Source organism: Aquila chrysaetos, chromosome 3 (assembly GCF_900496995.4).
Source record: "Aquila chrysaetos chrysaetos chromosome 3, bAquChr1.4, whole genome shotgun sequence".
NCBI classification, from domain to species: Eukaryota; Metazoa; Chordata; class Aves; order Accipitriformes; family Accipitridae; genus Aquila; species Aquila chrysaetos.
The window spans coordinates 15,857,683-15,872,269 of NC_044006.1; the positions used below are offsets into that span (position 1 = coordinate 15,857,683).

Here is a 14,587-nt window from a genome sequence, read left to right on the forward strand (position 1 = left end):
GGTTTTGCCTTACAGTGCTGTCAAGTTTTCAAATAGCAAGTAAGTGACTTCCCAGCACTGTCTGTATTAACATACATACAAAGATTAAAACTTGGTAGAAACCCTTCAGTTTCTGGTATTTGATGAATTGCATTCAGAATGACCACCATTTTCTCTGGGGAGGAGGCTACTCTGCTTACCTGCAGGGATGGATGCCCAGGGTCTTGAGCTACTACACCTTATCCTGACCCTGTGCCATGTTGGCGATTAAACGAAAACTGTCCCCCCCTTACAGAGTCCCTCAAGAGGGACTTCGCTCCCTGTTTGCATCTTTGTACTTGGCAGCTGTGACAAAATTCTACAGCACTAAAAAAACTAGTTAGGACAGCACTATGCATGTCCCAGAGATTACCGATACTGACTGCTAGCGGAAAGAAGTGCATGTTATGATTGAGAAGCATAACGTGTTAATTTGGAACTCAAACTACTTGGCAGTATCTTCTGTAAACTCAAAATTTATATAAGACAGTGTGTTGCAGCCATCATATAATGATGTTACCTATATCCTTTTTTTTTGCTGCATTTAGTTAGATTCTTTTTAAAGTGGTGAAGAGTGCAGGACTTAAGAAATATAAACATTTCTCTATTAGAAATTGCAAAATTTAGTATTATGACTCTATGAAACCTTACAGTACAATTTATCAATTCTATGTTAAGATTCAGCATCAACATGGTGTCTGAACTATCTCAAAGCTACATTCTGCCTGATTAAGCAGTATCAACATGTCCTGATGTCACTTTCTGTGCAAAATGCATTCCCATATTAATGTGGCTATAAAAGCATGAGCAGTTCTCATGTTGGTGTATCATCCCTGTGACTTTTTGTGACTGGTTTCTCTGTTTAATGATAGCCTAACTAAAAATAAGCTTGTTATGTAAAAAGCAAAATAACCTTTATCTTAAAACTTTATTCTGGGTCTTGGACATAGTTCAGTGACATGATCTGCAGAACAACACACCAACCATTCCCAAGAGCTGTTTAAAAAGAGGAAACTGAAGGAAAAATCCAAATCGAAGACACTCACTGTTATAGTATCTTTAATTTATCTCGTGTTTTACAGAAGTCTGAATGGATTAAAAAGCACCTCCTTTCCCATCACGTTCCTTACAGTTGGTAAAATATATTCAATGAGCAAATGTATGTGAACAGCTTGAGGATCTGCATCTTGCAAGGATTTCACAGACCAATCAATCAAAAGACAAATTTCTTGTCGTTTTTACAATCTTGTTTTAATACAATGGTAAATCCATTCCGATTGTAAACCTGTCCAGTCATATCTCCCCAGAACACTTTGCAAAATCCAGTGTTGATTAGCAAACTAGTTAGCTTTGGCACGGAGCTGTGCTCTCTTGCCTGTGACAGCCTGGAAACCAGTTTTGATGCTGGCGACGGAGCAGCGAGAGTGGCAGGTCTCACACTGCAAGAAATATAATCTGGTGTCCTTCTGTAGGATTGTGTCTGGTGACCGACACGTATGACAGGTGACATACTCCTCTGCAGAAAAGGAATTAAGTTACAGTTAAAAGATAATGCACTATCAGCAGACAAGGCACCACTTCTTCAGCCTTTAGTTTAACAGTTGTCTTGAAAGGCTGTTCAAATGCATCTACTAACTTCGAAGTGGCTTACTGTGAAAACCACAGAGATTGAAGCAACCTAAAAATTACCCCTAGTTCCCAGGTTAATAAAGACCAGGTTTCATATGGTACATTATGCACAGACACTGTTGTTTTAAAAATAGTAACAACCACTTAAGACTTCCCACTGGCATTTTGTAACTTCCTCTGCTGAAACAGCATTCCCAGATGTCAGCAACTCCTGTACAGAGACAGCACTAAAGCAGTATTTTTTTGTTACATATTACCTGTGAGTCCTTTGACCAGCAGCACGCACGCTGTACTTTTTAATTAACACATACAACAGACTTTAAAATTAACAATTACTGTTATTTTCCACAGTCCTCATCAAAGCCAAGAAATGAAAAGTCAGATGAAAACAAGCAATTCCTCAAATGCTCTTACTGTTTTCCTTGGTATGTTTTAGTGCCAGGACAGAGTACGACTTATATGCTTATTACACCATGGCAGAACTTGCATTATTCCATTATAAAGCTGCAGCAAAGTTGTAGCTTCTTAGCACAGAACGTCCACAGCATGCACACACATGTGGGCCATACATGGGCCACTGATCATCAAAAGGGGTCTGAGAGAAATCTGTATTGGAAAAGGGAGTTATACTTACTGATATATCTTCTCAAGACATTTTCTATCTGTTTTTGCTGGAATCTTCCTTTGATTACAAGTTGGTTGTTACCATCTATTGAGCCACTAATTTAAAAGAAAAATTAATTCAGTATTTGATTTGCAGAAGATGTCAAGTGTTAAAACAAGTCAGGAACATGAAGCAAGATAACGATGCATTCTTCAAGATAAGAGTAAGCCAGAATTACTTTGAGGGGAAAAAATGCAAAATTCTGAAGACACTTGGAAACCTACAGGAAGTTTTGCCCAAGCATAACTCACTGCAGTAAAAGCAAACTCCAGCAGAGATCAGCCTCATAGTTAAGCTACCCAATCAGAAGAACTTTACGGAATTGAGAATTAACACCTGCTTATCTCACAGAACTGACCAAGACAACTCCCTAGTAAGGTGCAATATGACTAATAAGATCCTCTTCTAGCCATTCTGATGTAGTAAGTTGAATTTTTTCACACATTATGGTTTCTAAGTTTAAGTCATCTGGAGCTGAGGAGACGCCGAAGCCCAATCATATGGGCATTTGTCACACACACCTTGCAATTAGATTCCTTGATTCTCTGTATCTAGGTATAACAACATTGTAGTCTACAACAGAGAAACAATTAGACAACCAGAAAGTACACTACCACAGCATGATATCTTTGATAAGAGACAAATAAAATCAACACTGTTTTTATGCTGACAGGTGGATTTAACTGCAGCATTAGACAGAATAACCAGCTACAGGCCCACAAGACTTGCAATTAGGCAGTCAGGCATTCTCTCTTCCCTAGCTATCATCTGCCTTAAGCTGATAAGAGCCACAGAGCCATCCTCACCAATTGTGACAAACAGCTCTGCTGTCAGAGCATCTTTAAGAAAGGCCCCAAATAGGGAATCCAAACCCTTATCCAAACTGTTCCCTGGGACTTATAGTTTGCCTCTGTACCTCTTCCCTAAGATGGTGTCTCTTCAATCACTCAGCACAGCATCTAAGTGTAGGGAAGAAAAGCCTGATGTTCAAGCACATATATACAGACCTAAACCCAAGAATTTTATTTTTGATCAGATAATGTCAACTATGTTGCCATTGCTTCCTACATGCATAAGCACATACATAGCCCAGTAGCCTTACCTTGTACCCAATTCTGCCAACAAAAATGCCAGAAGATGTTTTGGCTGACGATGTAATCTAAAAATAGAGTAAGGATATGTTTAACCTCCCCTCTTCAGAGAAATTTGATATTTATAGAGGACTGTCAGGCTAAAACAATCTTAGATTACAAAGTTTGAAAGGGGGCAATGCAAGAGGGTCTGCACCAAAGAGCATAGGCAGACAATGACTGAGGATACAAGAAAGCTTAACAGTCCACAACACCGCCCCCCCCCCAACCAAATTCACAATTACAGTAACTACTGAAAATAAGTTTTCTATTTGAGATTTTCCATTCTTATTCTCCCATTCCCTGAAAAAAAAAAAAAAGTGTTACTAGCTACCATTAAAAATTCACTTTAGTATTCACTACCCAGATCCTCAGTATTATTTCATCAGGACTGTTTTCTGGCACACTTATGAAACAAATCAGATATGCATTCCCAGAAGTGCCCACAAAGAATAGAACTGCCTTCACAAGAAATAATTAAGACAGAAAGCACTGGAGAAAAATTACTGAACTCCATACCATTTACCAAGAGAACAGTATGTGTAGCCAGCTCAAATTAGAAAGCACTTTCCCCACCACCACTCCCCGCCCAAGACTTACAAATAAGTATCACTGGTGACCCAACTACAGACTTTATAGAAGCCAGTGAACTCACAAAATCAATAGGTTTAGTTTCAGTCCATGAGGCCCATGCAGCAAGCCTACGATTTTCATAATTTAAGTATAAAATAAGAAATTACCTCAAATCATCTTCATAAATACCTTCTTACAGAGAGAGGTAGAGGAAATGAACAGTATGATTGAAATAGCTTTCAGTTTACTTCTGGTTTGCCACAGTCTTTTGCCAGAAAACACGCATTCAACACAGCCAACAGCACAGAAAAGTACATTCATCCTCTATTCCTGGGAAATCTTAAGAGGAAACTTACAATTTGCAGATATCTGTAAAGTTGACAAAAGATGTTTTCTTGGTCCCTACTCGTACAACCTGCGGAGGCTTCATGACAAATTTCCGTTTTTCTCCAGCTACCATATCTGGATTTTTCTCTCGCATGATGTTGAATACTCTATTGAGCAACTGCAAAAACAGGGATTCACATCAATATGAATATCTTGCATTTCTCAAATAAAGTACCTCATTTCTAAAAAAACTTGAAACGGCATTCACAATGAATATTAGACCATCTTTGCCCATTAGGATTTCCCCATATGCTTTTGAACACACACTTAAAAAAAAAGTTCTGATAAATGCAAAATAAAAAAGCTGTTTCCCCAAGGGTTTACTTCATAATCTACAATACCTCAGTCTATTTGGAGAGGTATTTTAACTATCACTAATATTGCCCTATATGAAAGTTAACTGTGATAAAAGATGTGCTTTCTGTTATTTTTCTGTTCGCGAGCTTCTGACTACAAGTCCTTTAATTTTAAGTTAGAAATAGGACAGATGAGCATAAGGCCCTATTCTGCTGATGTATCTCAACATGGAAAAAATTTTTTAAGTCTTTTGAACATTACCTCATCATATGTGTAGTCCCTTTCCGAGCCTGCCCACGCAGGTCCTGACTGAAGGCTAAAAGAAATTCCATCATCTTTTTTGCTATCTTCATCTTCAAAAGCTGTAAAGAAAGTTATTTGGGATTCATTAAGAACAGAAATATTCTTTAACTTCATGCTTACACCATTTCTAAAAAGGTGCATCAAAGAAGATTCCACTGAAATGTGAACACAGGTCTTCTGTTTGCCTGCCTACAAGGGACAGCAGCACTTGCAGCAAATTTATAGTGCTTTTAGAGAACATTTTTCTGATAAAAAATGTAGTGGTAAAGGTAATAAAAGGAGTTTTGAAACAAAAAAGGCACTTGAACAGAACTTATTCACCTACAACATGGGCTACATTTCACTTTCAACATCTCATTGAGCTAGGTTATGCTTTTACCTTCATCCTTCTCCATTATCTCATCCTCATCTGGAAACTTCACATTCTTCTTTTTCTTCTTTTTATTGCCCAGCATGATATCAAGGTCATCTTCAGGTTCTACTGCCTCTGGCACATCTCCCTCAATTTTCAAGTCCTGCAAAGAAATAATAACACCATAGTTTACAGTATTAAACACAAATCCCCATTGTACAGCATTAGAAATAATACTAGTAGCACACTATACTAGATGAATACTAGTAATATCCACCACAATCCTGAAACATAACAGATAAGAACGGAACTAAAGTAAGTTGAAGAGAGTGCTGCACTACTATCATGAAGTAGGGCTAGATTTTTATGTGCCAAGCTCAGATACGACGATGTACATGCATCTAACAGTGAGTGCAGTCTTGTATGAAAACTTAGTTTATACTATTTCCTTTGGAATAGTTAATTTCCTACTAGGTAATCAATGCAGGCAAAAATCTCCTAGTCTAATTTCTGGATGGTCAAGAACAAGGTCACGCTACACTTACCTAAAGGCATCAGCCATTTTAGGGCATAAGGGAACAAACCACCCTACATGCCAGACAATAAGGTAAGGCAAAGTTGTGCTACCTGCAGCCAGCCCAATTTGTTATCACAATTCTGCATATGTAGAGCAAGCATTCTGCCTGTCTGTGGCAGATCAGAGGGACATTTTCTTCCCCAAAAGGCAGAATCTAAAGAAGAGGTTTACATATAACGTAACATTTCTCTGTCCTCTCGCTCTTTGGGCTTGCCAGTTACACTGACACGTGATACAAAAACACGACTCGGAATAAAACTTGAGAAGAGTAAAAACATCTCATACACCTTCTGGAACACAGAACAGTAGCCAACCATTTCTAAAGAAAACACCAGAGTAAAAACAGATTTCTTAGCAGATATATACCCTTTATTTGAAGGGCTGGCCTTTCGAGGACTATTCTGTGCATGGCTTCTGACATCCATTTACTTCTCTCACCCAAAAAGACAATTAACCTTGATGCTAGCCAACCCTTACTACAGATTGCAGAATTACTTGCTCATTGTGCAGATCGGTTAGATTTTTTTCACTTCGGGGCAAAAAGCCCTGCAGGAGCAACATGTTCAGCAGAACCTACTATATATGAAAGATACAGTGAAACTTAAATTTCATTATTAACTGCACTAAGACACAATGACAGACTCAAAACTACTCCTGCACTGCCAATCCCCAGAAAGGGAAAGCAAGAAAGTTTTCAGCCATAGACAATATGGCCTAATTATGTAAACAAACCTTTACACCCTCTTCTGCTTCATCTATATCAAATATCTTTTTTGTTTTTTTCTTCTTTTTCTTTTGATTGAAGAAGTTTAAATCATCCAGGTCATCTGTTGCATCTAAAAAACAAAGGATTGCCAAAAGAAGTATAACAACTGTAGAAACAGTTTAGACATTAAGGTTTCTGATTTACATCCAAATCTTCAAAACATTACAGCAAGACATAAGCAATGATCTGTAGCCCCTACAGACATCCTTCAGGTTTTAAAGAGGTCATTCCCCTCTACCCCCAAATACCTCAGTACTATTCTACAGTTTCTGCATCTTCTAACTGCATTTACTTATTTAAGTGCTTAACTCTTTCTGCTGTACAAGATAAACTAGCAACTTCTGTCATTATAGTAGGGATGCTTGAAAAAAAATTAAAAGAAAACTGTAGGAGGAATGTGTCGTTTCTTTGGTCTACTGCAGGAGCCAATTTTATCAACAAACTGGATTTAAGTTAACAGCATTCCCTGAATCAGGTCATCTTGAAATGACACTGGCCTCAATTTAAAAAGCAAGGTTATATACACAATCACAAGCTTATTTCCTGAAATATTCCAAAGAACACTCTAGTTATCACATTCACAGTTGTCAAAAAACTAGAAACCCTTTTAACCATATTTCTATTGTCACACTATTGCTTAATTGTTCAAATGAAAAACAGCCATAATTGTGTAATTATTGCAACAACCGCATGTGGAAGACATAGAACTTCATGCTAACTGTTTTAGGGATTCTCTTTTCATTGTCTCACACAAAAGACTCTGAGTCTGAAAAGTGGAATTTACATAAGCCACTGGTAACTTGCTGGATGTCTGTGAACATGATTTCTAGCAGAAAAGAAATATGCCCTCCAAGTAAGCAGCAGAGTATTACTCACAAACCTCTAAACAAACCTGGGCCCCAGCATTACACACTGTGATGCCAAATTCTTGGGGCTTGTAGTCTCAAAATACAGAAGGACTACCTTTGAGAGTTTATCTACATGGATTCACTTTACCTTTCTTCCTGCTGTCTTCTTCATCTGCTTCAACATCTTTGTCTTCTGTTGGCTCTGGTTCAACTTCTTTTGTTTCTGATTGCTGAGTCTCTTCCGCTTGTGTATCCCCTCCTTCCTCATCCAGCATAAAGGGCTTCTTCTTTTTCTTCTTCTTCTTGCTCATAGTGGGATCGAAAATCATCTGCAAGAGTCAAGAGTTCCTTAGCAGCACAATAATCACCTGCCATTTACATTTATAACACCTTTAAGTTTCTCTCGACATTCCTTCAGTTAAGCAAGCTGTTCCTTGGCTTCAGTCTCAACTAGGGATTTTTTCTAGATCTGTAACAATGTAATACAAGTTAACTGACTCAAACCAGCAATTACATAGGCTTCTTTAAAAACACCACAGATCTTGTCCCAAGGCATAACTGATGTGACCAATTACAAGAGAAGAAACAGAGATTAGAACACTGCTTGACAGTTTAGAGCTTCTGCTACTTTTCCTATGAGAGTCCACGTTTCCTGCCATCTATGTATTAGTTCAGCTGAAAATATATCAAAGCTATGAATCTTTGACAGACTAGCTACCAGCTACTTCTCCATTTTATTATCATAATGGACTCAAATTTTAAGTAAGACTATACAAAGCAATCACTGACCCACTCAGCATCAGAAAAAAGTTTAAGCATACCTATACCACAGAGCCTGATTACATGTCAGTTACACTTTGTACTTCCAATTTGTGAGACACATTAATTTCCAGATTTATTAAAAATCAAGATTTACAAACAGTCTCTTGACAAGAATGCTCTGGACTAGGGAGAAACCTAGAAGGGGCCAGTGATACAGCAAGACCTGTATTAGCTCTCAACACTATGAAGTAGCAACAGTCTCATCCTTTCCCACCCCGCACAGTGGGAAACTGAACCTCAGAGACCAAGTAATTAAAAGCTGTTAATGAGTTCTTTAGCCAGCAAATAAGCTTAATTTACCTCGTCTGACTGTGAAGAAGGTACTAACCCCAAGACTCACTTTTAACCTATTCATCATCTGCAGACCTGAGATATTTAACACACGAGCTCTTCAGTTTTCCAACACAGGAATGTTTCTTACATTTTTCACTTAAGATTCAAGTTTGACATCACAGCTATTGGTCAGTTTTGTTACATATTTTCACATCACAGTATATATTTAATACATCAAACAATTTTAGACACTTAATGAGACTCTTTCTGCAGTTTTTCTTATGTAGCAATTGAAGAATGTCCTCACAGATAGTTAAAATTCTGCATCAAGAATACCCCCACTCATGAAAATACCACCACCACTTCACCAAAGGAGCAGTTCTCCAACTTCTGGTTTTGATATACCCTGCAAGTTTGGCAGTTTCCCTCCCCACAGGAAGCAGTCTTTTCTTCGCACTTCTCATTCTCCTACACGTGATATTCTTGTGATAGTCTTCCAATTTTCTGGAACTTACATGTTTCATAAAGGCTCTATTGAAAGGCAGTAAACTGCACATATTGGTGTTTCAAGCACAGCATCACAAGTGTCCACATATATGGGACACTGAAGCTTGAGGCTTTCAAACTGCTGAAGCCTGTCTTTGGTTGACACACGCTGTGCTAGAACATTTTTCAAAAAAGTTCTGTCAGAGGGCTTCCCTCCAATGCTTAGACACATGTATGAATCATGCTCTTGTAATGCACAGTAATCAAAGAATACACACAACCGGTTACACTGTCTGCTGGCTTCCTCTTGTAAGCTCCACAGTCTGCTGAAACAGAAGGAAAGCTGCCTGCATCAGCAAGAGTCCACAGCTTTGGGAACAAGAACATGAACACCATTTTCAAGATCAGGATTAATTTCAATGAAGAAGCTTTGCAATACTCTTCAGAGTTATATAAAACTCCGTATCTTCTCACGTGATTAAGCAAACTTAAGATCACGCTTAGATCGGGTGTAATAATTTCTAAGAAGGAACCAGCCTACCTACCCCAAATCACTCTTTTCATTGCAAAGAAAAAGACAGCCTTCATCCTGAACCACCACAAAGTATGTCTTGTGTCTACAAGAGACAGAACGTGCCCTCAGTAGTACCATGCTAAACTGAAGTTAACACACAAGGACAACTTCTGGACACAGGAGATTGTTTTTTCAGCTTTAAAACTATGTAGCTGGCCTTGAACAGAGCACTGCTCTGAAGGTCCGCTCCATCCAGTTAGGTCAAGCCAGGCTTCTGCAAACCTAAGACCCAGTCATAACATGCTAACTGCTCTTGGGTAACTAATACAAGAGTTCCACAACCCGAGAAGGAGGTCTATGCCTGAAATACTTTGTTCATTGAGGGCTTCAACAAAAACTAAGCAGGAGACGTAGGTCACCCATGCTTTAACAAATCATGATATAAACTAACTGGCCTGATAACCAGGCTATTCTGTGTTTTGCCTTTCTGAGCTAGACATTTCAGAAATTTCTTCATTCCTTTTCTCTATTCAGTATGTTTGATTAGTCAAGGCATTGACACCATTTAAGCACTGAAAAACTCTACGAAGTTGCAGGCCCTCTACTGAAGGGACTGTAGCCCTCAGCCCAAATACACCAACCCCTTTGCTTTTCCTCTGTAGAAATGGTTATAAATTTCTACCCTGTTTCTGCTCTCAGAGCCAAATTCCCATATGGAGTTTTCTCTTCCATAGACCACACAGTTCTTTCTCACATCCAGCTCCATATATCTACTCCTTATTCCAAATGCCTACACAGTCAAAATCCCAACTTACAGAAAATGAGCAAGTAAAAGAACACAGGCAAAAAAAAAAAAAAAAAAAAAAAAAATCAAGAATCAAAGCTTCATAGTCCAAATACAACTCTTAAGACAGTAGCCAACATTACTCTAAACTGCTGTGACAGTGGCAAATGCTGGGGATTCTAACAGAGGTCACAAATAAATCCTACTTCATTAGTCTGAGTAAACACAGGCATGTCTACAAAGCACACAGCCACTCTGCACTGATAAAAGTTAGTTCAGGTATCCTTACACTACACTGAGCTGATGTCTACCATGGACTACAAAATTAAGACCAATTTGCACCTAAACCCTCTGGCTGCTCAAAACACAGCATTCTCTAATACCATTTCCTGGATCTTCATAAAACTACAGGGCCAGAAGAACTTTTAGATACCTAGGATTATATATGTAGTAGGATTTTTAACAAAGCAAACAGATGTTAATGGACTGCTTCCCCTTGCAAATAGGGCCTGAGTTGCCTCTGCTGTGCCACACTTCTGGGCTGCACTCAGACAGTAGATGTTTCCACCAGGGAGTTTCATTTTCTGTACGGCTCTGAAAATTTTAAGCTACAGTCCAATGCAACAAAACAAAGTTTTGTAACGCCTATCAGTTTAAGGTGCGAATCTGTCTTCATGCATCTTCGCCCTCCTCAACTTTATAGGACCATTGGCTTTAAAAAACATCACCAACTTAACATCAATAACAAACTATCTAGCTCCTAACAACCAGGTATAGAGAAGTTCTGGAAGGCATGTGCGCTCACTCACTCTCACACATACACTAGACAGAAGATCTAACAGTGACAGTTCAACTGTGATATCTGTTACCATTTTTATTCTCTGTCAGTCTGCTATGTAAAGCAATCCAGAGATGTAACTTTACTATACTAGATATTCCTGATATCATCTCACTGTCAGAACAAATGCATTATGCAAGAAAAATACTTTTACTGACACTTAAGCTACATGCAAACCAGGAAACTCCAGATAAACTACTCTATGGTCCTATGACCTGAGACAGAAAGCATCTGATGCAAGGATTCCTGGGTGCTAATTTCTGGAACCAGAATACAACTGAGACATTAGAACTGCACTTCCAGAGATATAATTAGGCATAAAAATGCAGTACATTCATTCTAGATGTTAAAGTAGCTGAATAAGTCAGTCTCAGCTACCATTAAAATAGTTAGTAATTACACTAGTTTTCCTTTATTACATAGGACAAATTATGACTTGCCTATCTCCAAGGCTAGAGTGATCACTTTGTTGAGAATGAAACAAGCCACACGGGTATTTTAAACACCACCACAAATGAGATACAAGACCAAAAGCAGCTATCTCATGGATTCAGCCAGTGCAGCTTCTCACAGGCTATACAGTCATCCATCAGGGTGCTTATAACCTCATACATGTAAAGCTTTACTTTTCCCTGTGAGAGCAACTGCAGTGAGGTTAGTAACACATGGCATCTACAACACCCGAAAAATTCTGAGAGGCAGATGTATCTACTTCCCTGCAAGTGTGCCTAAGCAAACACCATCGGATCCGAAAAACCCAAAGTTATCATTTATTGAGATGTAGCTATTTAGATCTCCGGGTTAAAGACAGCGTCCTAAAGCTCCAGAAAGCGAGAGCGCTAAGTAAGCCCACTAAACGCTACGTATCGCTAAAAGCGCACAAAACACGATGGAGAAAGGGTGGCGGGGGCAATGTGCCTTCCTCCCCGGCCCTCCCTCTGCCAGAGGCGGGCGCCGGCAGAACGCGGGGAGCTCCGGGCGAGTTTCAGGCCTTCCCACGACACGCGGAGCCAGACCACAGCCGCGGGCCAGGCGGGACCCCGCAGCGCGCACAGACCGGGAAAGGCTCCCGGGGAAGGCGCCAGCCCCCGACTCGACTCGGCCCGGCCTCCGCCCACCGCACCGAAAGGCGGGCGCGGCCCCCCTTGCTCAGGGACGGCGGCCAGTGGGGCAACGGCCGGTGCCGCCCGGCGGGGCCGCGGGACCCATGCACCGCCGCCCGCCCGAGCACCGAGGCGCCGGCTCTGCCCCGGGGCGGAGGCCGCGCTCGCTGCCCGGCGCAGGCCTCGGGCCCGGTCTCCCACATGGCGGCGGCCCCGGCCGCGGCGCAGGCCTCGAGCCCGGCTCCCCCCGAGGGCGGCAGCCGCCGGGTCTCACCTCGTCGCCCGACATGGCTGCGGCCGGGCACGAAGCGGAGCGGCACGGTGCGGAGCGGGAGGCGGGCGGAGCGGCGGACGCTGAGGGACGCGGTCAGCCGTTACCAGCGACGGCCGCACTCGCCTCTTGCATCAGCGCTCCCCTCCCCCGCAGCGCAGCACCGCCCTCCCCCGCGCCTGCGCAGCCGCCGCGCGCATGCGCGCCCCGCCGCGGCGCCTCGCGGGAATTGTCGTTTCCGGAGCTGCGCCTGCGCCGTTGGGCGGCGGGCGGGAGTCGTGAGGCTGCGGCCGGGCGGCGCCGCCGGCGGGGAAGCGAGGCCCTCAGCCGGATTGGCGTGTAACGGGCGCAGCTGTCTCCACCTCGGAGTCCCCCAGCTAACCCAGGCGGCTCCAATTCGCACGGCTGTCCGGGCTCGTTCCCCTGTGGAAGGGACTGTGGAGGAGTCGGGCAGCAGCCGCCGCGACCGCTGCTGCTGGGGCGGGGTGGGGAACGGCGGCAGGACCCCCACGAACTCAGGGCTGTGTGCGCTGAAGGTGTCCTTGGTGTTCACAGGGCGCCTCTTGCCGGGGTTTATTGGGCCCAGGAAGAGTAGCATTTCTTTTCCAGGTTTATTGCACACAAGCGTGAAGAAATAGGAGGAATACATACCAGAAAATGACGGGGCTGAGGCACAGGGGAGGGAGAGAATTTGGTGGTTGCTCTGATCAAAGTAGGGGAGAAATGCAATACTGTTTTGTCTGTCATTAAAAAAGCAGACCTTCCTTCCCCAGGATTGTACACTCCTTGGTGTAGGAAAGGACTTCCTGGAGAGCGCCTGGTCCAACCTGCTTGCTCATGCAGAGTCAGCTAGAACAGGTTGCTCAGAACCTTGTTCTGCTGGGTTTTGAATATCTCCAAGGGTGGGGACACCACAACCTCTCTGGGCAACCTGTTCCACCATCTTCACAATGAAAACATTATTTCTATGTTTAAGTAGAATTTCCTGAATTTCAACCTGTGCCTGCTGCCCCTTGTCCTGTCACCCAGAAGAGTCTGGCTCTGTCTTGTTTACCCCCCTGTGTATACACATTGATAAGATCGCCCTGAGCATTCTCTTTTATAGGTTTAACAATCCAGGTTCTCTCAGCTTGTCCTCATATGTCAGATGCTCCAGTCCCTTAGTCCTTCTTCCTCATTCCATTTCCCCAATAGAATCATGGAATCATAGAATCGTTCGGGTTGGAAGGGACCTTTAAAGGGACATCTTCAACTACATCAGGTTGCTCAGAGCCCCGTCCAACCTAACCTTGAATGTTTCTGGGGATGGGGCATCTACCACCTCTCTGGGCAACCTGTGCCAGGGTTTTACCACCATCATCGTAAAAAGTTTCTTCCTTATATCTGGTTTGAATCTACCCTCTTTTAGTTTAAAACCATTACACTGTGTCCTGTCACAACAGGCCCTGCTAAAACGTTTGTCCCCATCTTTCTTATAAGCCCCCTTTAAGTACTGGAAGGCCGTGATAAGGTCTCCCCAGAGCCTTCTCTTCTCGAGGCTGAACAACCCCAACTCTCTCGGCCTTTCCTCACAGCAGAGGTGTTCCATCCCTCTGATCGTTTTTGTGGCCCTCCTCTGGACCCACTCCTGCAGGTCCATGTCTGTCTTGTACTGAGGACCCCAGAGCTGAATGCAGTACTGCAGGTGGGCTCTCACCAGAGCAGAGTAGAGGGGCAGAATCACCTCCCTCGACCTGCTGGCCATGCTTCATTTGATACAGCCTGGGCGTACGGTTGGCTTTCTGGGCTGCGAGCACACATTGCTGGGTCATGTACAGCTTTTCATCCACCAGTACCCCCAAGTCCTTCTTGGCAGGGCTGGTCTCAATCCCTTCATCCTGCAGCCTGTATTGATAGCAGGGGTTGCCCTGACCCAGGTGCAGGACCTTGCACTTGGCCTTGTTGAACTTCAT

At 42.4% G+C, this 14,587-nt stretch overlaps 1 protein-coding gene across 1 annotated transcript; it reads right to left on the minus strand.

Annotated features, from left to right (window-relative positions):
• Positions 1-1,060: 1,060 nt before the first annotated feature.
• EIF2S2 (eukaryotic translation initiation factor 2 subunit beta) lies at positions 1,061-12,804 on the minus strand. Its single transcript, XM_030009517.2, has 9 exons — positions 12,639-12,804; positions 7,693-7,873; positions 6,663-6,766; positions 5,381-5,516; positions 4,960-5,060; positions 4,371-4,519; positions 3,414-3,470; positions 2,282-2,367; positions 1,061-1,534 (listed from the first exon to the last, which is right to left on the minus strand). Exons 1-9 carry the CDS (start codon positions 12,651-12,653, stop codon positions 1,359-1,361), a joined length of 1,005 nt encoding a protein of 334 aa, XP_029865377.1. The 5' UTR covers positions 12,654-12,804; the 3' UTR covers positions 1,061-1,358.
• Between the last annotated feature and the right edge of the window lie 1,783 nt (positions 12,805-14,587).